The sequence below is a fragment of the Balearica regulorum genome, chromosome 29 (assembly GCF_011004875.1).
Source record: "Balearica regulorum gibbericeps isolate bBalReg1 chromosome 29, bBalReg1.pri, whole genome shotgun sequence".
NCBI lineage: Eukaryota > Metazoa > Chordata > Aves > Gruiformes > Gruidae > Balearica > Balearica regulorum.
The window spans coordinates 38725-61232 of record NC_046212.1 but is presented as its reverse complement, the minus strand read 5'-3'; the positions used below and the strand labels follow the sequence as shown (position 1 = coordinate 61232).

General features: G+C 65.9%; 1 protein-coding gene across 2 annotated transcripts; it reads right to left on the bottom strand.

The window, feature by feature from the left end:
* Window positions 1-14736: 14736 nt before the first annotated feature.
* TESPA1 (thymocyte expressed, positive selection associated 1) lies at window positions 14737-21950 on the bottom strand. Of its 2 annotated transcripts, XM_075737749.1 has the most exons (12): window positions 21566-21950; window positions 21235-21388; window positions 19241-19437; window positions 19103-19145; window positions 18380-18429; window positions 18135-18188; window positions 17830-17866; window positions 17636-17719; window positions 17313-17521; window positions 15958-17060; window positions 15459-15546; window positions 14737-15336 (listed from the first exon to the last, which is right to left on the bottom strand). In XM_075737749.1, the coding sequence occupies exons 1-12, from the start codon at window positions 21795-21797 to the stop codon at window positions 15224-15226; spliced, it is 2364 nt and encodes a 787-aa protein (XP_075593864.1). In that variant the 5' UTR covers window positions 21798-21950; the 3' UTR covers window positions 14737-15223. The 2 variants fall into 2 exon arrangements, with proteins under 2 accessions (XP_075593864.1, XP_075593865.1); XM_075737750.1 differs by lacking the exons at window positions 21235-21388; window positions 21566-21950 and adding an exon at window positions 20560-20649.
* Window positions 21951-22508: the final 558 nt, after the last annotated feature.

The window sequence follows — 22508 nt, the reverse complement described above, 5'->3', positions numbered from 1 at the left end:
AGATGGGCACCCCATAATGGGCACCCCTTAATGAGCACCCCTAGATGGGCACCCCTGGACCAGCACCCTTGGAAGAGCACCCTGGGATGAACCCAAAGGATGGGCATCCCTACATGAGCACTCCTGGATGGGCACCCCTGGGTGGGCACCCCTAGATGGGCACCCCAGCTTGCCCAGCACCAGGACAGATCCTGCCAGGCAGCTCCCTCCATGGCGGGGAGTCCCCCAGGGGGTCCCATCCAACTGGGCATGACCAAGCATGATGTGACAACGACACGGGGCTGCCAGTGTCTCCGACTGGGGTGTCATCACCCACCGCCCGCCTCGGCCAGGCGCTGCCGTGGTGATGCCGGTGCTGGGGAGAGCCAGGGGACCAGGCCCTGGGCGACGCTGGCTCCGACCCAGGTGCTGGGGGTGGGCGCGGGGGCTGCGGCTCCCTCCCAGCTGTAATGAGAGAGCAAAGGGGGAGTAATTAGTGGCTGGTACGGCCAGAAGGGGCCCGGCTGAGCTCTCTGCCGCTCAGACAAGAGAAGGGGCCCCGGGCTCCACAGCCCCCGGCCGGCCAGAGGGTGTGATGGAAAAAGACCCCCCCCATTAATTAAGGGATGGGCGTTACAGGTCACCTTACTCTGCCTCTCGGACCTGGAGCTCTGCTCCTCCAACCGCAGGAGCTGCAGCTGCCCAGCCTGGGGAAGGGGCTGGGCTGGGACCCTCTGCAGCAGCACGGCTGGAAGCGGGGGATGGCGATGGTACCCCAAAAGTCATCTCCGCCCCCCCCCCCCCCCTCCATCCCTGCCCGGACTCCGGTCCCAGAGCTCAGCATCGCCACGTGGGAGCCTCCCCGCACGCGCCAGCCCGCAGGACCCTTCACATTAATTTAGAGTGCTTGCAATCATGTCTTTGGCAGCCTGGGATTACAGGGAATACTAATTAATTCATTAGTGGATTCATGGCTTACTTCCCACCGCCAGGCTGGGACGGGCAGGGCAGGCAGGAACAGATTGCGGCCAATAAATCTGCCTGTTGCCACACTGCCCGGCTTCGTCCCCTCCCTGACAGATGGCTCCAACAGGTCCGGGCACCCGCACAAAGGGGCCGGCGGGCACCCAAGGAGGCGGAGGAAGGGGGGGGGGGAACGACACACACAACGAAACCTCCCCCAGGGGCCGACGGTGGCCCCCGAATGCCGGGAGCGGCGGTGACCCCAGAGAGCGAGTGGGGCGATGGCGGGCGCATTGTCTGCTGGCCCCGCTGCCTTTCAACGCCCGGCCACGTGCCGCTCGCTAATCCCATTGTGCGGGGGGCTTTGCATCTGTTGGGGTTACGGGCGGCTCTGGCCCCCCGGGACCGCTCTCGCAAGATGTTCAACCTTCCCGCTCCTGCCTCCATCGCCAGCCCTGGGGACGGGCACCGCAGCTCCGGGATGGGCAGAGTTGGGGGGGTGGCTGTAGCTGGGGTGGAGGCACAGCACACACCCCCCCCCCCGCCCCGTCCCATCCTGGGTGGGTGCTCGGGGTCTCTGGGATGGACGGGGTGGGGGAAGCGCAGCCAGGCAGCACCGTTGACCAGCTGGACTCAGCCCCACATCCAGCCCCCGGCAAACCAGGGCTGTGCTGGTGACCCCCAAACCCCAAGTTGTGCCCACCCCAGGAGCCTCCAACCCTCCCCGAGAGCCCCCCCGCCATGTCCTTTCCTTGTGTCCCCCCCTCCTCGATGCCCCCTGTGTAGCTCTCTCATCTCCCTCATGTCTTTCCATCCCTCCCAGGCGTCCTCCCCCTGTTTAACCCTCCCATCTCTCAGGGTTCATCCCCTCAGGTCCCCCACATCTCATCCCGTCCCCCCCCATCGCCTTCCCACCACCCCACTTCCCTCCCCAGCTCTCCATTCCCCGGGCACTGGTGGCTCCAGACACCGGCTCGTTACCCCACACCCGTGGGACATGGCTTGGGTCCCCATCACCCCGAATATTCCCACCCCTGCCTGCTCATCCCGAGCCTCAGTTTTCCCTCTCTGCTGCGGGGCTCTGAGCAGTGCAGCCCGTGAGGAACAGACTGCACCATCCCCGTGACATCTGGAGAAGAGGCGGCAGGTCCTGAGCTTGTCCACGTTACCACCATCTGTTGGTCACACTCAAGACGTCCCTCGCCCCGTGGCCGTTCCCTGCTGCTCCGCAAGGAAATCTCCCCTCAAAACATCATCCTTCTCAGAAGCTCCACGTCCCAGGTCTGCAACCATGGGGGGGGGGCAAGCCACAGTCCTGGCAGGGTTGGGGCAATGTGGGGGACTCCGGAGGTGGGGACGGGACCTGGAGCAGGTCATCCCAATGGCTGCAGGACTTGCCAAAAGGAGCTGGATTTGGGGTGCTCCACCCTGAGGATGGTCCACCCTGGGATGCTCCACTCTGGGATGCTCCACCCTGGGATGCTCCACCCTGGGATGTTCCACCTCGACGATGCTCCAGGCAGGACACAAATCTGCAAATACAAGGGAGCAAAATTCGGGGATGACGAGAAGAGGGAGAAGCTCATCCCACCTCTGTCCCTGTGTCCCACTGGCATCCTGGGCCACCGCTTCCCCCCCCGCCCCAGCGTTTCTCTCCATCCACTAATCCCCCTGCCAGCCCCCGGCTTCAGAGGGGCCGCGGCCTGGAAGGGAGGGTAATTGCCAGAGTAAATATTGTGAAAGCCGATTGCTGCCCCGGTGCCGGCCGCCCACCGTCCCCGTGCCCGGGCTGGCATTCCTGGGCCTGTACGGAAACGCAATTACCGCGTATTAACGGGGTCTAATTTAATCCGGGCAGCTGCGCCCTGGACGGCTGATTTGCATAACACTGGGGAATGCAATTAAAGAGAAATCAGGGGCTGGGGGGCCCGGCGGGGTGGCAGGGGGCCGGGGGGACCGCAGCCAGCGTTCGCTGACCCGTGTTTGTCAATTTGAGCGATGGTGGCACCGGGGAGAGGTGGCGGGGGGGCTGTGACAGAGGGGCCCTGTCCCCGGGGTTCCCCGGCAGCTCGGTTTTGGGGGTCTCCCAAGTCCCATGGGCATCATCCTGGTGGTCCAGCCTTGGGGTCCGGAGGGTGTTTCAGCACCCTGATGGCTGTTGGTGCGGGAGAAGGGACGTGTCCTGAGCGGGGGACACTCTGCGGGGACCAGCCACATCCCCAGCCCTCGCTGCAGCACTCCTCCTGCCTGCTGGCCACCTCCTGCCCCCCAAAATCCCCAGGCGTGGGGCATAGCGGATGGGGCACCCAGCGCATCCCGATGCTACGGGGCTCTGTGCAGATATCTGGGGCTGAGCCTCACACGTGGCTCCCTGCCTCAGTTTCCCCTGCCCAGCTCAGGGCTGCTCCCCCGGTGAGGATGCAGGCGGGGGGCGGGGGGGGTGCATCCAGATGGACCCGGAGGCACAGATGGGCTCAAGCATCCCCGGCAAGCGGGGTGGGAAGGGCCATAACCCCTCCGTCCCCCGGGAGCAAGCCCCCCCGTTCAGCATGTCCTCGCGTTCCCAGCAGGGCTGGTGGCCCCCAGGCTCTTGGTAGCCCACAGGACACGGCGGCTGCGGCACAGCTGGGAGAGCCGAGATTCGCTCCCGGTTGCCCCCAGCCCCGTGGAGCTGGCAGGGGGGGGATGCCCAGGCACCCTCATCCCGAGAGCAGGGCTGGGGACACCCTGGAGCTGGGGGGGGTCGTGGGGGACAATCCCTGGTTAGGGGAGTTTTCGGAACGGAGAGGGGTGCAGTGCCCAGCACCTTGTCCAGAAAAGGGTTTATCAGGGTGGGGAAAGACCCTTTTCCCCCAGCACTGCTGGGACAGAACCACCCCCCACCCCCCCACCCCCCCCCCCGAGCCTCAGCCACGGCTGCAGAATCGTGGGGGGGTGTCCTGGGTGGGCTGGGGATCCACGAACCTGGGTGCTGAGGAGCAGGATCCAACCTGCCACATCCCCTTCCCGCTGCCCCACGCAGGCAGGGTCCTGGGGGTCCCAACGCCGAGAGCAGCCAGCGTGGCACGGGGTGACGGGGGTCCTGTACAGAGCTGCCCCGGAGGACACCGGCAAACTGGGGGTGCAGCCCCAACCTTCTGATGGGGTGTGGGTGTCTGGGACGAGCAGTTGGTGTGGGACGTCCCCGACCCCCGCTTTGCATCTCAGTGAAATCTCCCAGGTTGGTGTATTGGGGGGGAGTGGGGTGATGCGGGGCTGGGGGGCTGCTCGTGGGCTGGGGGTGCTGGTCCAGCCCCGCTCCATCACTCCTCGACAGCTCTGCGGGGGCTCTCCAGCCCCGGGCAGCCCTTCGCCCTCCCAGGCCGCCTGCGAGCAGGACCCTCATCTTCCCCTTGCTCCTCTGCTTGCTCCAAACCCCCCCAGGGATGCTCAGCCCCTCCCCTGAGTGCTATAATTTTGCTAACGAGATATTTTCTCATATGCTCGTTGCAGAGCAGCCCCAAACGAGCCCAGGTAACGAGCGGGAGCCGCACAGCTCCCGCAGGAAGAGCCCACGGGCTGTCCCAGGTCGCTGCAGAGCTGACGGCGCACGCAACCCTGGGGCCACCGTGTCACCCCGCTGTCCCCGGGGACCGTCACACACCCCCACACCCCCACTCCGGGGAAGGCTGCAGCCCTGTCACACACGTGTGCAATGGTGCAGAGCCGAAAGCGGAACCATGCGAGCTCCGGCTGCGCATCCCCAGGCGGGAGCTGACATCTGCTGGTAAGAACCTCAGCAGCCAGCGGCCCTGCGAGGTGCCCCACGTCCCGCTCGGGGTGCTCACCGGGCCCGCGTCCAGGCGCCACAGAAAATTTGGGGAGCAAGACCTTGTCCCTGCAGAGATCCTCGAGCAGGAGGGCTCGTGCAAACGTCTGCGTCCTTCACCATGTAGGGTTGGAGACAGCAGAGCCTGGGGGATGCTGGGCAGATCTGGGGGACTGGGAGATGGGGTACGGCACAGCCCTGGGGTCACAGGGCAGATCTGGGGTGCCAGGAGATGGGGTACGGCACAGCCTTGGGGTCACAGGGCAGATCTGGGGGACTGGGAGATGGGGTACGGCACAGCCCTGGGGTCACAGGGCAGATCTGGGGTGCCAGGAGATGGGGTACGGCACAGCCTTGGGGTCACAGGGCAGATCTGGGGTGCCAGGAGATGGGGTACGGCACAGCCCTGGGGTCACAGGGCAGATCTGGGGTGCCAGGAGATGGGGTACGGCACAGCCTTGGGGTCACAGGGCAGATCTGGGGTGCCAGGAGATGGAGTACGGCACAGCCCTGGGGTCACAGGGCAGATTTGGGGTGCCAGGAGATGGGGTACGGCACAGCCCTGGGGTCACAGGGCAGATCTGGGGTGCCAGGAGATGGGGTACGGCACAGCCCTGGGGTCACAGGGCAGATTTGGGGTGCCAGGAGATGGGGTACGGTACAGCCCTTGGGTCACAGGGCAGATTTGGGGTGCCAGGACATGGGGTACAGCACAGGACCCAGCACTCTGGGATGGGCACTGCCCTGTGCACCGCGCAGCCCCACATCCCGGGGTGCCCCCCCCTGCCCCCCATCGATGCTGCCTGTGGCCATTTCTACCCCTTAGACCCCCGGGGTGGGGACAAGGACCCCGCGTGGCATCGCCAAGGTGGTCCTGGCCCCTTGGGACCGGATTCATCCGAGCAAAGAGCCTGTCGGGGTCTGCCTGGAGCGTGCCCCAAAATTCCCAGAGGCTGGAAGAGGTTTGTCTGGGGTCCCCCTGCCCCGGCCAGGCTCTGCAGGAGGAGGAGGAGGAGGAGGAAGATGCCTTGGCACAGGCGGTGACGCTGCTGCCTGGACGGCGACCACGAGCCCCAGATGTTGAGCTGCGGGCACAGTTTTGCCGCGAGCCGCCGTCTCTGCCCGTTTGGCAACCTCCTCGCCCAGCTGCCGCCCCCCTCTCCTCCGGCTCCGCAGCCGGGGCTGCCGTATCGTGTCGTGTGTCATGTCCACCCCCCCCCCCCTCCGCCGTCACCCCCCCCGGAGCATCCCTGGACCGTCCCCCCGGGACCGATGGCAGCGAGGAGCTGCCGCGGCACCTGGTCCAGCTTGGCCCCGACCCAGGCCTGGAGATTTGCCGACATCCCCGAGAGGGCTGCAGGGATTTGAGCTGGCTTGAGCATCCCTTGGGAAAACGGAGCCCGGGCATCTCTGCGGGCACCAGGATCCAGCCGAGGGGTGACTTTGCTGGAGGAGGAGGGGGGGGACACATTTAGCAGGGTCAGAGCAGAACGTCCCCAAGGATGCTTGGCCCTCTCGGGAAGAAAGGGTTGCTCTTTGCAGCGCTTTTCTGAGAATTTACAAGTAAATCCATTAATTAGTTTATGAGCTAAAATTAATTAGAAATGGGTCCTCTAAGGGCTACTGCTCCATGTTGGGTCGTTAGGTCCGGCTGACAGTAATAGCAGTAAATTGAGTTAACTGAAATAATCGCGGTGACGTCTCCCAGCCAGCTGGGTCGGCTCCAGGCGCAGCACGGCTCCGAGCTCCAAATTCAAACTGGACATGGAGACCGCGGCCACGGGTGCTCCCGAGGGGATCGGAGCGCGGGACGACGTCCTGGGACGCTGCGGTGTCTCCTGATGCCATCTGCCTGCTCCTCGGAAGGACGGAGAGCCAGCTCCTCCGTGCGCAGGGACCACATCCGTGTCCGTCTCCTGCCTACGGATGCTTCGAGTCTGGAAAAAAAGACGCCCTGAAGCCTCTGAGCTGTTGGATGGAGACTGGTCCCCAGCCCCAGTACCCCCCAGTACCCCCCCCACTCCAGTTACTGGGAACCCCACAGTCTTTTGGGCTGACCACCTCCCGGGCGGTGACATCCAGGTGGGACCCTGCTGTGCCGAGCATCCTCGCCTAGAGCTTTTCTGCTTCAAACAGGTCCCTTTTTAGGGTCAATCCTCAAGCTTTTAGGAACGACGGCACGCCTCGCTTTGTGTGACAGGCAGGGGCGAGCCTTTCACGCCGGATTACACCACCCGGCACAAACCCAGGAGGGCTCTGTCAGCCGGAGTCTAATTTAAGCTCCGCTCCATCCCCAGCAAATCCATCGCTAATAACGCTCTAACCCACCTCGGGGAACAATTACGGGGCAAGGAGCTGTCAGGAATAACTTGTGCCGTCTCCCCGGGGACATCCCACTCTGCGGAGAGCGGCAGCACCGCCGCGTCCCGGCTCTCGGCGTCCCCACCAGGATCCTTTTCCTGGGGAGAAAAAATTTAAAAAAAAAAATAAATTTTTTTTTTAAAAAAAAGCTGTTTTTTAAGATGAGTTTTATCTCACCTGCGGTGGGAAGCTGGAGGTGGCTGCTGCAGTTGTCGCTGCATATATTTATCCACCCCCAACGCTTCCCTTGGCCAGCTCGGAGGTGGACTTCCACAACACACCTTTCCCCTGCGAAAACGTGCCAAAAAACCAAACAACAACAACAAAAAAAATACTTTATTTGCTCAAAAAAATGCTGCCCAGAAATGGCAGGAGGGAGGCGGTGGTGAGATGTGCGCAGCAGCACGCACCCCTGCACCCAGCTGGAGGAAGAGCAGCCAAGAAGAGGAGGAGGAGGAGGAGGAGGCAGCTCTTTGCACAGGGATGAGGCATTTGCCTGCTCCGGGCGGTGCTGGGTTTATTCCCAGAAGGAGTTTATTGGGGGGAAAAATCAGTCGTTTAGGGCATCCCACCACCGGAGAAGAGATGATGAGATGAACAGGTCATGGGCGACCGGGTTTTGTCCATCCTCCAAGCAGAAGCAAAGCCCTGAGATTCTTCTGACTGGTCTCCCAAGCTGGAAACCAGTAAGCACTGGTTGAGCGGCGTGCCCTTGCTGCACCTGGGCTTGGGGGTCCAGCTACAAGCTGCACCCCCCCACAGAGCCCTTCTCAAGGCCGCTCCAAGTTTGTCCCAGACAGAGCCGTGTCTCTCCGGAGCATCCCACGGCTCCGAAAAGACACGGAGCTTCTTCCTCCCCCGGTCCCCTGGAAGATCACCCGCTTCCCACGGAGCTTCCAGCATCATCCTCATTGCCATGGCAACCAGGCTGTATGTGTGTGTCCCCCCCCCCAACTCCCAGCCCCACCACAGGCAGGTTTTTGGCAGAGCGGGGGGTGTCAGAGCTGCAAATCCGACACCTCGGCCCCCGCAGGATCTCCGGGGGGTGGGTTACAGCCTGGAGCCACGGCCAGGGTGGTCCACAGCCTGGGACAAGGAGACCCTGGGTGGGAGGACACCCCCACACCCCAGGGTGGGGGTCACCCCCTCAGCGATGAGCAAAGGGGTGAAAGACGTTGGCCCCGAGGAGGACGGAAGGTGTTGGATGTGGCAGGGGTGGCCAGCCCGTCCCCGTGCCCCCCACTCCAGCCACCCAGAGTCACGTTGCGTCCCCTCCCAGAGCACCGGGACACCCTGAGAACATCATCGTCCCTGCGCCGGAGGTGGGAACACCGAGGTGGGGACCACCGTGGGGACCCCAAGACATGCCCGTGCTGTCCCCACTCCTTGTGGCCTGGGTGGAAGGGGGTGGGAAGACCCCCGGGAGATAACGAACTCCGCTAATGAGGGACAGAGCGCCTGGCACCCAAGCCCTGCAAGGGGACTGAGAGCTTGGGGACAGAGAAGTCTTGTGGGTTGGGGTCTTGGGGTCTGTCTTTGCAGGACAGGCTCAAAGGCACAGCTGGGCACAGCTGGATCCAGCTGAGCCCCCGCAGCCGGAGGGGTCCCAGCAGGGCTGGGAAGCAGTGGGGTGGTCTCCGTGCCGGATAAGGACCACAAACCCTGAGCGTAGGGCTGATGGGTGTCCTGGGAGCACCACGCGTGGGATGGGTCCCTGGGGCTCAGCTGGTACCAGTCCCCCCCCGCCCCGCGCTGGGCATCCAGATCGAGTCGGGGGAGACTCGGTTCATCGGAAGCGGCTGCTTCCGTCTGCAGCAGGATCATACCCTGGGCTGGAGCACAGCGGGGCTGGGTTGCAATCCCTCACGGGTTACGGGCAGACACCAGGCAGGAAAATACAGGCAGCAATTAGGGGGTTGCTTTATTGGTAGCGTCGGTGTGTCGCGATGCACACACACGGCGTGAGAAGAGCCACGGGATGAGCTGGGAGTCCACCAGACCCGGCGTCAGGGAGCTGCGCAATGCTTGTGTGGAGCCAGGGGTGCTCGGAGGGATGAGGGGGACGCATCCTGCTCCCCGGGGAGCACGCTGGCACCTGGGGCCAGCCCTGGGAGGAAGCCCAAATGGCACTATGGAGGGGGAGCCGGTCCTGGGTCCTACCACTGCCCCAAAACCCGCTCTGAGCCGGGTCGCCCAGCCCAGCACTGGCTCCAGGCGAGCGACTGGGACACGCAGGGATGTGGAGGTCCCTGGTGTGGGATCAGGAGAGGGTTGGTGGGATAGCGAGGAGGACTGGTGGGGTGGTGGGGTGGTCTGATGGGGTGGTGGGGAGGATGGTGGGGTGGTGGGGAGGTTTGGTGGGGTGGTGGGGAGGATGGTGGGGTGGTGGGGAGGTTTGGTGGGATGGTGGGGTGGTCTGGTGGGGTGGTGGGGAGGTTTGGGTGCTCAGTGCTCAGGGCAGGAGCAGGGAAGGAGCCGGGCATGGTCCTGGACAGCCATGGGAGGTGACGGGGGCTCCCAGTGCCCCCAGGAGAGCATCCCCCCACCCAACCCCCAGCCCTGGCGCTGCATCTCTGCCAGCACAGGACACCCCACGCACGGGGTGAAGGAAGGGACTTACTGTGCCGGCTGCTCGCTGCTCACCTGGGAGAGAGAAAACCCCAAAGAGGTGAGACCTGGCCCCGTCCCACCACCCCACCCTCACGGGGAGCACCCAGCCGGCCCCCCAGCACCCACCCCACTACATCCCCGCTGTCCCCGCTGACTGCGGCAGAGCCCTCCCGTCGCCCATCGCTTCCCCTTCCCCGCTGACCCGATGACGTTGGAGCTCAAAGCCTTCAACAGCCTGTCCAGCAGGTCAACGAGAAGGGACAGCACTCCTCCGTTAGCCCTCTCGGCTGCCTCAACATCTGCGGGAAGAAAACGGGGTTCCCCGAGCACCCCGATCCGCCGCTAACAGGGTACTCCTCATCCCCTCCACGGTACCCCCCACCCACCCACCGAAACCGGTGACCCTGACTCCCGGCACGTCTTGACCCTGGCGTTGACACCCTGGCCAAGGGCACCGTCCCCTTCCCGTCCCCGAGGGAGCTGCCTGTTGCTGGGGGGTTTGCAGGGAGCTGGGGCTGCTCAGACCCCATCTGTGCCATGAGGGTCCGACCCCCCCCCACAGCCCCCCAAGCTTCCCCGCCTGCCTCGGAGGGGAGGGAAGGATGTAGGAGCATCCTCACCCGCAGGGAACAACCCCACCGTCAGAACAAGAGAAAAAAACTCAAAGATTTGCCGTTCCCTGGAGAGCTCGGGGTCTTTGGGGGCGTCCCAAACCTCTGCCTTGCAGCCCGGCCACCAGACCCCCTGGGTGAGCAGGATTCGGCCGCGGGACCCCTAACTCACCGGAGCTTGCGGAAGGCGTCTCATCAAGAGGAACTGCAGGAGGAAGAGAGACGGCATCACCCACCTCGGCGGGGTGTCAGGACCCCCCCGCCGCACACGGGACACCCCCCGCTCTGCACCCAGCCCCTTGACACACGCATTTGGACGGCCTCACCCCTCTCGTACACCCCACCAGGGACCACCCCGCGTCCCCCCCGGGCACCTGCCCAACTCACGGCCAGCGGCCAGGCTGCAGGCGAGCCCGGCCAGCAGCAGGACAACCCAGAGCTTCATCATCCCGCAGGATTTCGGTCCACAGCCACGGCCAGGAGCCACCAGCGATGAGCCGGGGCCGGGCTCTGTCCCTTATGAAGGCAGCAGACGCCAATAGTCGGGGCTGGGAGGGCTTTGGGGTGCGCAGGATTTTCCAGGTGTTGGAAGATGCCTGTGCCCGGGCGCCCGGCCAGGGGCAGGATTAGTCCGGATTAGCCCTGCAGCCCCTCCGGGCAGCGCTGCCAGCCCCGCTGCCAGCCCCGGGAGCACCCGAACCAGCCCCAGCCCCGTTCCCAGGGCTCCTGCCTCTGCGTGCCAAGCGATTCCCGCGCCCTTAGAGCCCCAACAGCTCGTGTAGCTCCGTGACTCCCACTCCACACCACCCCAGTATGCTCCATAGTCCCCCAGTACCCTCCTGTCCACCCCAGTACGCTCCATAGTCCCCCAGTACCCTCCATACCACCCCAGTATGCTCCATACCACCCCAGTACCCTCCCGTCCACCCCACGAGCCTCCCATACCCTCCCACGCACCCCATACTCTCCAAGCCCTGCCACCCCCCCAGCTCACTCCGTACCCCCCCTGCTCACTCCCCAGCCCCTATATGCTCCTCGACTGCCAGCCCCCCCCTTGCCCCCCGCCCGGCCGCAGACCTTTCCTGCTCATCATGGAGCACGTTTTCAGCTCCAGGACTTTATTTCTCACCGCTTGACAGATAACAGACAGCGAGGGGCCGCGCGGGAGCGGCAGAGGCTTGGTGAGACGGAGGGGTGCGTGAAGCCAGCCCGGCCCCGGCCCTGACAGGGAGGGGGGGATGCACAGGGGAGGTGATGGTGGGGGTCATCATGCTGATACACGCAGCCTCTGAACCACGGAGTTAACAATTCCGCTCGGGAATCGGGTAGCAGCAGGACAGGGATGCAGCAGGAGCATCCTCGTGGTCCAGCCCAGCCCCAGCTCCTTCTCATTTTGGGGATGAGTGGGGCAGAGCATCTCTCTCCCCTTTTGGGGATGCAGGTTGAGCTCAGAACATCTTCGCTGATGAAAGCGATTAGCCGAGCCGAAGGCGGTTGGGGCACAAGGGCATGGGCCAGAGCGCGGAGGGGGGGACCACGAGCTGCACCAGACGAGGACAAAGCCGTGGAACCGCGAAAAAAACTGGGCGAATCATCTCCCCGGCACTACTTGGCAAACAAACCCCGTCCGGAGCGGACGTGAGCCGGGGAGGGAAGGAGCCGTGTCATGTCTCTCCAGACGTGCAAGGCAAGACAGGAGGGGAAGCGCGGTGCCGGTTCGACAGCTCTGCGTCGGCATCGCACCGCGGCCGGGGTGGATGGAGCAGCCGAGCGTGACCCGTCGCGATGCCGGCACCGACAACGCTGACGGCGCAGCCGGGAGGGATTCGCCTGGGTGGTTTCAGATCTCCGGGCTGAAAACGCAAGGAAGGAAGGTTTAGGGGAAACTTTAGGGGGAGATTTACGGAGGCGTCGACAGCAGCTCCCTGGGCCAGCGGAGCGGGGGGATACGCAGGGATGTGCCCCGGGAGATGCTGCGGCAGGCTGGGTCCTGGGTGGGGGTGTGTGTGTGTGTGTGGGGGGGGGTGCCATAGCAAACCCGCACCCAGGTGTAGGACACGGTCCACGCTCGCAGCTCCCGGCCTCTCCCCCGCCACCTCAAACAGCTCGGGTTCCCCGTGGGAAGGTGCTCCCACGGCTCGGCCGCATCATTCCCCCAGCCCTTGGGCGAGCAAACGCACCGAGCTCTTTCTGCGCCAGGCTGTGGGTTGTTCATCCCTGAATTTAAATGCTCTGCGAGTCTCAAGTCTTTTCTTTTCAGCCTAAAACCTGCAAAATCGCATTGTCTCCGCTCTGGCCTCAGAAATTGCACGATCTCTGAGCCCAGAGCTCGGAGACGAGGACGCTTCTCCGTTTGCACCCACAAATCACCATCCCTGGCCCCAGGCAGAGCCTTCGCCGCCTCTTGGCTTCAGAGACAGGGAATAAACCCTCAGTATTTTTCACGCATTTCTCCTTCCCAGTGCCCGAGGGAGGATTTATGCCACGTCCCCTGCTCGTTTCTTGGATCTCAGAGCACCCCGTTCATTCCCGGTGGAAATGAGGAGGCGGAGGAGAACCTCAGAGCACCCAGCTCTGCCCCGGGGTGGGATTTCAGGCACCTGGATGCAGGATGCGGAGCTCCGAGGTGGGGTGGGGGGTACGGGGGGAGCTGTACAAGCGTGGGTCAGAGCTGGGAACCCAGTGCTCACAAGCGTCACTTCGTTTTGATGCTGCACGCTTTTTACCTCCATCCCACCAGGTTAATCCATCCCTGCCCTAAACCCCCCGAAGCACCGAGGGCTTCGACATTTACATGAAATTCGATGAAGCCAAGGCTCTCGTTTCCCGGGGTTGGCAGCAAAACTGGGTGAAGATGTCACACCGCGTCCCCAGCCCCGTCCCCGTCGCCGGCTACTTCTTCCCAGCAGTTCCTCCGTTCAGCGCGCTGGTTTTCAGCCGGGTCCCGGGTTGGTTCCTGGGGATGGGGCTGGCCTCGGGCATCCCCAGGGATGGGGAACCCGGTCCCCAGCTCCAGCCGTGCTCCACCAAGGATTTCTCAGGAGGCTTCGGACAGCCCCATCCAGGACCTGCCAGGCAAATCCCGGGACAGAGGAGGGTTTATTTCTGGGATGAGCCGGGGTCCAGGCAGCACCAGAGACCGGAAGGCACCTGGGGTGGGGGGGGGGTGTCACTGCTAGAGCTTGCAGGAGCCTCCAGGTTTGGGGTCCCCCCTATGGACCCCTCTGCAGAGACCGAGGAGGAGGATAAAGCGCAGCCCTGGGCAGCCCGAACCAGCGCGGAGCAGCCCTGGCAGGTTGGGACCGTCCCCCCCATGGGACCCGGACGGGCAGTGGGTGCCAGCCATGGTGCCGGAGGGGCCGTGGGGCTAATCCGGGATAATCCCGTCTTTGGCTGCTCTCCACGGGGAAGCCTTGGGGTTTGTTTATCCACCAGGACTTTTCTTTTCCAGTAACTCCAGCGCCGATGCCCTGGGGCTGGTGCCATCCTTGCACGTGAGAGCGGGGGGGGGGATCGCGGACCACCGCTGTGGTGTGCAGCGGGATGGGGACTGTGGGGGTCCGGGGAGGAGGGGGACCATGTTGGCTCCTTCCTGAGGTCATGGGGCTCTGTCCTGGGGTGACTTGTGATCTGTCCCCATCCCCTGGGTAGATCTGGAGGGGCAGGAGCGGAGCTGGACCCGAATTTATGGCTCGGAGACACTTTGGGGTGAGCCCCACGGGAGGCTACTGGGGTGCCCATCCAGCACCCACCACCCTCCGCTGTCACCACGCTCGGTGCCCACATCGTTTGGGACAAAACCCACCCACAAACCTGCCCGTGCCCTGCCCGGGTGCGCGGTGACAGCGGCGGCAGCAGCAGCAGCGGCGGAGGGGTTAAGGAGCAGCCGGCGCAGACCCAGCATCATCTCCGTGCGGTTTCCTTCAGCTGCCCAGATCGTGCGGAGGGGAAGAACAGCGAGCCAGAGAGATAAGGCGGCAGGAAGATGAAGAACAGGCCCGGAGCCATGAAGTGCCTCGATAAGGACACGGAGGGGAGGCTCAGCACGGGAGAAAAAAGATGGAGAGGCCAAAAAAAATCCTGAGCAGCAACTTGCTGCACCGGTCCTACCCCTGGGCTTGCACCACAGCCGGGGGTGTTGGGGGGACGGGGGGGACACTGCGCATCCCCAGCGCCGCCCTGAGCCCCCGCACGGGGCTGGGTCTGTAGGGCAGGACTCCCCCCCCCCCCCCAGCCTTTTCGGCAGCTCCCCTCTCTCCCCGGGGAAGACCCAGAGCTGAGCGGAACCCCCCCAGCTCCGGTCCCTTTGGGGCGCTGGGAGGATTCATGTCGGGGGTCTCCACTCCAGACGGATCCCACCCTCCCCCCCAGCAGCTCCAGGCAGGGACACGGCCGCCATCGTCCCTTTGGGAATTTTATTTCCAGCTCGCTGCTGGCTCTGCCCAGCCGACCCCCGTCCTAGTGTTACAGGCGCTGCAGCGCGGGGGACCGGCTGTGGCCAAAGTGCAAGTGATGTCCCCAAGAGCCGCGGCCGGGGGAGACGTCCCCGGTGCCGCCCTGGCGCAGCCGCGGCCATAGAGCCGGCAGGCTGGGTGAAGGAGGGGGACACGCGTGCCCCTCGGGGCAAAAGTCCTGAGTCGAAAGGTTTTCTGTGCCAAACACACACACGTGCACCCACACGTGCACCCACACCCACACGTGCACCCACACCCACACACACGTGTACACACAGTGCTCAGCCTTTGGCTGAGGATGGGCTCCGTGGCCAAAACGCAGTGGTACGGTACGGCACGGTATGGCACGGTACGGTACGGTACGGTACGGTCCATCCGGTGCCCAGCCGTGGCTCCTGCCCGGCGCCGGGGCAAGCCCGGGTCCCTCTGCGGTGGCCTCAGGCCGTCTGGTCGGTGCCGTGGAGCCGGGCAGTGGGTGGCTGGCCGGGTACCGGCTCCTCCACGAAGCCGCTGCTGTCGGACTGCCCGCTGCTGGCGTGCAGCATGAAGCCTGGAGCAGGGGGGGGACGGGGGGGACACGTGGGGACACGCGCTGGCACCAGGGACCCTCTGGGCTGGCAGCCCCACCGCCCGCGGTGCGCCTCGGAAGGGTGGGAAACCCCCACGACTTACTTCTCCGGACCCCGACGGAGGGATGGAGGGACCGGCCGGCTTCCTCACGGGCATCACCATCGTCATCATCCTCGCTGGCGCTCAGCACCTGCGGGTGGGATGTAGCAGGATGGGTGAGGAGCTGCACCGGGTGAGTGTGCCAGTGCACACGTGTGCGAAGGCACATCAGCGCATCTGTGCACACCCATGCATCCCTCCGTGCGTGCAAGGATGCTTGTGGGGATGTGGGGGCCCGCGCAGGCGTGCGTGCGTGTGCAGGAGCCACCGTGCCCGTGACCCCGGCTCCCCCCGGCAAGAGGCTCCATTTGAAGCTCTAAATCATTCAAACCTTAAAAGCCTGAGAACGCTCGGGGGACATTTCCCGCTCCAGCTCCTTCCCGCCCCGCGCCGGCTCGCCCGGCGTCATCTGCCAACCGAAGGGACCCCCTGCGCTGACGCCCCCCGCTCCCCTCCTGCCCCCCCACCCCTTTGTGCCCACCGCCCTGGCATCGCCCCTCACCTCCTCCATCTCGAAGGAATCCACCGGCTCCTGCCAGCCGGGACGGTGGGGCGAGGGGCCCTTCCTGGGGGGCTGCAGCCCCGGCGCATTGCCCCGCTGGCACCCGGCATCCCTCGGGGGGTCCCTCCTGCTCTGCTCAGCCCGGTGGCCTCCAGCTCTTGGTGTGTCTGAGCCGGGGGAACGTGTCCCCCCGGGGTGCACGGGGTCACCCGGGCGGCACCCATGGGACCCTGCCTTCTTCCTGGGGGAGGTACCGCAGGAGCCGGAGCCAAAGCCAGAGTCGCCCTCAGACCCCAGCGCCTCTGGGTGCTCAGGGGTGACCCAAACTCGGCCGGCATGGAGACCCGGGGGACCCGGCATCGGGGACAGGGTGACGTTCTCCCACGGGGCAGCAGCGTCCGACGTGTGGTCCTCTGCGCCAACCTGTCCTGGCCCCGCTGGGCACGGAGCATCCCTGGCCCCCTGAGCCGCCCCTGCAGGGCTGTCACCGTCCCCCCGGCCGTGGGGATGGGACCGCTCCAGCCGTCCCCGCGCAGCGCCCGCCAGTGTGCCCAGTGGGGCTGGCCTCGGGGACGGCTCCCGCTCCCCTCCGCAGCACGCCGGGGCATCCACACCGCCGTGATGGGGACACGCCGGGACGCCCCGCATCAGTCGCGGCGACGGTGGTTCTGGGAGACCTCCCTCAGCTCCCTGCCTGTCCTGCGCCATCCCCGTGTCCCCGTCCCTTCCCCAGCCCTTGAGAACATCGTCCGGGTCGAACCGAAACCGATCCTCCCGCACTCGCTCCAGCACCTCCTGCACCACCTTCCCCAGGGCGCTTGGGTGGCTGGTGGGCACGGTGGGCGCCCGGCCGGTCCCCCGCGGGCTGTCATCGTCCCGCGGGGACGTGTAGAGGCACATGGTGGACACGGCTTTCTTCAGACGCTCCACGGGCGAGAGGGTGCAGGGCTGGGCGGGGGCGATGCGGATGTCGGGGATGTCGGGACAGGCCCAGGCGAGGCGGGAGGGGGAGATGCGCTGCACGGGGGTCCGCGAGACGTAGGAGTAGAGGCAGAAGAAAGCGTCGGCCGTAGCAGCCAGAGCCTGGACCTGCTGGAAGCGACCTGGGGGACAGGGAGAAGATGTAGGGGGGCAGGTCAGGGGGGCTCGGTAGGGCTGGGAGGTGGGGCAGGGGGCTGCAGCCAGGAGCAGGGTGGGCTGAGTGTGTTCCCCCAGCTCATGAACGGGGAAACTGAGGCACGAGAGCATCTTCCCCAGCACCCCAAAGGAGAAATGCCCAGCCAGCGCGGTGGATCCCACCCTGTGCGTCGGTGCGTCCCGGGGCGGGGGGGCTCGGGGACCCGCGTGTCACTCACTGGCCAGCATCAGGCAGGGGTCCTCCATCTCCATGCGCCGCACTTGGGCCTTGAGGAAGAGCTGGAAGTCGATGCCCTTGGCGCGGGAAGGAGCCGAGAAGAAGCGCGCGGGGATGCGGGCAACGGCGCCCGGCTCGCTCTGCACGAAGCCCAGGTTGTAGAGAATCTCCTCGGCGTCCGCCTGCCACCACTCCAGGACCTCAGAGATGCTGGGGGATACGGGCAACCCCAAATCAGCCCCACGGGGACCGGTCTTACAAGGGGGTGACCTCAAAACCCACTCCCTAGAGACACACCCCCCCACCCCTCTCCCCAGCTCCTACCTGGAGCTGGTCTTGGCGGTGAGGCTGGAGAGGGCGCTGGACGCCATGCTGTGCCCCAGGTTGAGGTGCTTGTCCCGTAGAGTTCTGCGGTGGGAAGGGGGACGGGGCTGAGCGAAGGGGACGCTGCCGGTGGGATGCACGGGGGACGGTGCCCCCACCCCGCCGCCAACCTCCCCCGAGATCCGAAACCTCACCTGCCCGTGACCTTGTCGCTCCCCGGGAGCAGAAGAGCTGGAAAAAGGGAGCGGAGAGGCGGCAAGGGGTGAGAGGGGGGTTTTGGGGTCCCACGCTCACCACCCTGGGAGATGTCCTTCCCAGCGGACACAGCCTGGGGGGACACGGAGCCTGGGGACAGCCCAGCCCCACCAAAACTCACCTGGAGGGGAACCTACCGACGGTGGCTGCCCCCCCCCGACACCTCCTGCGTGTCCCAGCCCCCCCCTGCCCCGTGCCCATGGGGTGACGGTGACACAGCGGGAGGGGACACCCCGGCTGGTACCTTCAGCTCCCAGGGTCAGGTCATCCTCGAAGCTGGTCCCGTTGCTCCCACACCCTGCGAGAGAGCAAAGCCTTGCGAGGCGCGGGGACCCCCAAAGCTGGGGACAGGTCTCGAGGTCCTTGAAGACCACCCTGCCCATTGCCCTGCGCCTGGGGTGCAGCTCATGGGTTGGGTGGGCTTTGGGGTCATGCAGGGACCACCGGCCTCAGCACCCCGGGAGAACCGCTGGGGCAAAGCCGACGTACCAAAGGGACCTGGCAAGCTCAGCTCCTCCGGCGGGACCTCCACCAACGACCTGCGCCAGAGAAAAACCCCGGTTACAGCTCCCCCCCCCCCCCCGTCCTCGTACCCATCGCAGGGGGCTGGAGGTGGGACGGGAGACCTGGGCGCGGCGGGGGGGGGGCGGTGGGGACAGGGACACAGGCGATGGGGCGCGGGGGGGGAGCAGGGAGATGACGCCGGGCTTGCGGGTGGGTGCACCACGGTGGGATGCTCGGGGCGGGGGTCCCCTTGCAGACCCCCAATCCCAGGGACCCCGGGAGATTCTGGAGACCCCCCCCCTGGCAGGGTGCGGGGGGAGGCTGCCACCACGCCCCCCACCCCCCGCTCTCCCAGCCTGGCCGGGGGATTTCCTGGGGACACCCGCGTGATGCTGGGCATGGACCAGCACCCCGCGCCGGTGGCCCCGGTGTCGTGGCAGAGCCATGGCCAGATGCCACTTGCACTTCCTGCGCGGGGGCGAGCGGGGAAAGGGGGGGGGACACACACACACAACACATGCCACCATCCCGCCGGCACCCACGCGCCCGCTCGGGTGCGACTTCCAGGAAGGGCCAAGCGTGTTCCGCGGCTGATGCCGGGGTTGTCCCGCTGCCCACGCCGCCCCTGCCGTAACGCCGAAATCCCCGTGGGAATGGCATCGCGGCAGAGGGACCCCCGGAGCTGCCCCCGCCTGCCCCTCGGCTCACCCGCATTCCTGCAGCCACGTCTCAATCTTGCTGGAGGGGCTTCCTGAGGGGGACGGGACGGGACGGGACAGAAACACTCGTGAAACGACCCAGCACGTGGGGACCCCCGTCCCATGTGCACCACGGGGTCCCCCTGACCTTCGAGGAAGACGTCGTCCAGGTGGGGCGGCTGCAGCTCGGGGACATCCTGCATGGCGGCGGCCGCCTCCTCCTCCACCACGGTGGTCCGCCAGCATCGGCTCTGCCGGGCCCAGGCACGTCGCTTCTCCCACGAGGAGGGGCTGAGCACCGACGCACCCTCCATGGCTGCAGCGCCGGGCGAGCCGGGGGTCTCCCTGTGGGGACAGGAGAGCCGTGAAGACGAGGGGAGGGGGGGGTCTTCTGCACCTCCTGCCCACGGGGTGGGACCAGCGGGTGCTCCACGGGCAGGTGCGGGGTGGGCTCTGGGTATCCCAGGGATGCTCTGCACCCCCTGCACCCAGGGGCTGGAGGGGGACCAGGGACGGAGCCGCCGGAGCAAACGGAAGAGCTGTCGGGGCTGAGATAAGGCGCACGGAGCTGCACCACGGCTGGGCACGCTCCAGGGCAGGTGATGCCGATCTCCAGAGCCTGGAGCTTTCCTGCTGGGGAACGGGCACCTCTCCCCGGCTCCCATAGCGGGGTGATTTCCAGTCCCATCCCCTCCCCGTCCTATGGCCCCTGCGCAAAGCAGGGGACCGTGTCCCCAGGGAGCCCCTCTTCCCCAAGGACCTGCAGGACCGCAGGCTCCCAGCACCCAGCTCCTGCACGGCTCCGTGGGACCCGCTGAGGACACCTGCCCTCCCCAGCACAGGTCTGACTGGGGACAAGGACCCCCCAGCCCAGGCAGACCACCCCCCCCCCAGCACCCCTGCAGACATGGGGGACGGGTTTCTCGAGCCACCCGCCTGCTCTGGCCATGCGTCCCCACGGCTGAGCGCTGCGGCAGCAGGAGCATCCCAGTCCAACCATCACCCACCGCACCAGCATCCCAGTCCAACCATCACTCACAACACCAGCATCCCAGTCCAACCATCACCCACCCCACCAGCATCCCAGTCCAACCATCACCCACCGCACCAGCGTCCCAGTCCAACCATCACCCACCACACCAGCATCCCAGTCCAACCATCACCCACCACACCAGCATCCCAGTCCAACCATCACCCACCACACCAGCATCCCAGTCCAACCATCACCCACCGCACCAGCATCCCAGTCCAACCATCACCCACCGCACCGGTGGGAGGGGAAACATTTTGCGGAGCCACCGTGGTGCCCACCCCACCCCGCGGCACCGTGCCTCAGCCATGTCAAAAGTCCCCAGCGGAGGGAGGACGCGGATGCTGCACGTCCTTGTCACCATTTCCCCATTTCATCTCTCGCCGGGCAGGGGGCAGGATGGGGTGAAGCCCTGGGCAGGACCCGGCAGCACCCACCTGGGCCACCCTGGACCCCCGTGATGCTCAGGGCTGGGACGGTCACCTCCGGGCACCGGACTGGGGGGGCTGGAGTTGGGGGGGGGGGGGTCAGGGAGCAGCAGCCTTGTAGCCAAGCTTTTCGCCGAGGCCGCATCCAGCCCGCCTGGGGCACGTGGCCGGGGGCTCTCCCCAGCCCAGCCCCTCGGGGAGCCGCGGGCGGAGGCTGCGACCCCCCTGTGTGAGCAGGAACGGCCCACGGCCCCCCCGGACTGACCCGGCCCCGGGGGCAAAGGGGCTTTGCAGTGCCGGGCGAGGGGCCCCGGCGCACAGGACCGTGCACGGGAGAACCGAGCCAGGGCTCGTTTGTCCTGCCACGTCCCAGAGCACCCCAGCCCGGTCCCCTGCCACCCCCAGCCCTGTCCCCCTCAGCCCCTCTGGTCCCCACGCCGCTCCCCGTCCCTTCGCTGCCGCAGAAGAGTTTTCCCTTCGCTCCGGGTACGGGAACCGTCTCTCCCAGACGCCTGGAATCCCCGTCACCCCCACGGCACGGTTCCTTCCCCACCGAATCCGGATCCATCTACCTCCCACTCTTCCGCCCTTCATCCCCGCAGCCCCCAGCCTCCTCCTCTCCCCCGCAACCCCTCATGGGGCAAAATCACCCCCAAATCCATCCACGTGGCATCCGGCACTCACCGGCGTTGGGGGGGGAGGAGGGGGGCAACCGGGCAGCCCCACCGAACGCTGCCTATCTCCGGCGAGGGGCCATCAGCCGTGGCGTCCCGCCGCCCCACCGCCGTGCCCGGCCCCCCGGCGGCATCTGTCGTCAGCAAGGAGGGAGGAAATTCATCTGTTTTGAAGAGGAAATTAAAAAAATCAACAGCAAAACCTCAAACGTTGACCCACATCCGCTACCACAATGGGAAAAACTTGATGAGCTGCCGACGTGGGCGAGGGTGGCTAATAATAGCCCGGGCATCAATCAAGCCACCCTGGTGGCCCTTGCCATGGGTGAGAGGGCACCCACCTTCTGGAGGGGTCCCCTGCACCCAGCCTGCTCCGAGGTCGGCTGTGACACCCCAACGGGGCGTCCCAGGGTCTCCTCGGTGGCCGGCGCCGGGTCCCTGAACAGCACGAGGTGTCGGGTGGGTTTTGCGCAGGGGAAGCGAGGAGGAGGAGGAGGAGGAGGAGGAGGAGGAGGAAGAGGAGGGTGCTTTGCTTCGCGCCCCGCAGCACCTGCCTCCCTCCCGGCCGAGCATCCCGGGGTGCAGCACACCGTGCCAAGCTGCCGATGCCGCTGCGCTGATAAGGGAGCGTTGGACGGGTGTCTGTGGCAAACGTGGCTTATCACCCGCTAGCCAGGCGAGCCCAGCGCCGCCCTGATAAGGGGACCCGAAGCGGCTCAGCCTGGGGATGACGAGCCGAGCTGGGAACGGCTCTTGGGGTGATGGGAGAAGCCACCCCAGGTTTGAAGGATGACCAGGGGGGTGATGGAGGCGGTTTTCCCCACGGGTTATTTCCCGTGAACGGCATCTCCCATCCCACCCTCCAGCATCTCCTCCGGCGCCGGGACGAAAGCACCCGGTGACAAGGACGACCTCGCCGAGGACATCCCCGGGGACAGCACTCACCTCCAGCTGGGACATCACGGCCACCGAGGTGACATCCTTGGTCCCTCACCCGCACCTCCGTGTCCCCCCGGGGACCTGGCTTTCGGCGCTAATCGCAGCCGGGAGCCCCCCGGGCGCTGCCCCCGGCGCCAGCCACGATCCCGTCAAAAAAGGCAAGGAAGCTCCCGGCACGGCGCTGCCCGGGAATGGTGCTGCCTGCGGGAGGGATATTTTTAGCCCGTGAGTGTTTGCGGATAAAGCCCTGAATTAACCGTTCCTTCAGCCTGCCCGGGGTTTCGGGGGGGGGTAGTGGGGTGGAGTGGGGGGCGCTCAGATGACCCAGGAATCGTTTCGCCCGGC

What these genes read in the sequence shown, in the direction of transcription:
- TESPA1 (XM_075737749.1), bottom strand. Translation starts at nt 21,797, where the DNA reads ATGCTCGGCCGGGAGGGAGGCAGGTGCTGCGGGGCGCGAAGCAAAGCA. An exon ending in CCCCTGCCTGATGCTGGCCA is followed by an intron (nt 17,061 to 17,312) that starts GTGAGTGACACG and finishes CCTGTCCCCCAG; the next exon opens with GTCGCTTCCAGCAGGTCCAG. An exon ending in ATTCCTTCGAGATGGAGGAG is followed by an intron (nt 15,547 to 15,957) that starts GTGAGGGGCGAT and finishes TCCCACCCGCAG; the next exon opens with GTGCTGAGCGCCAGCGAGGA.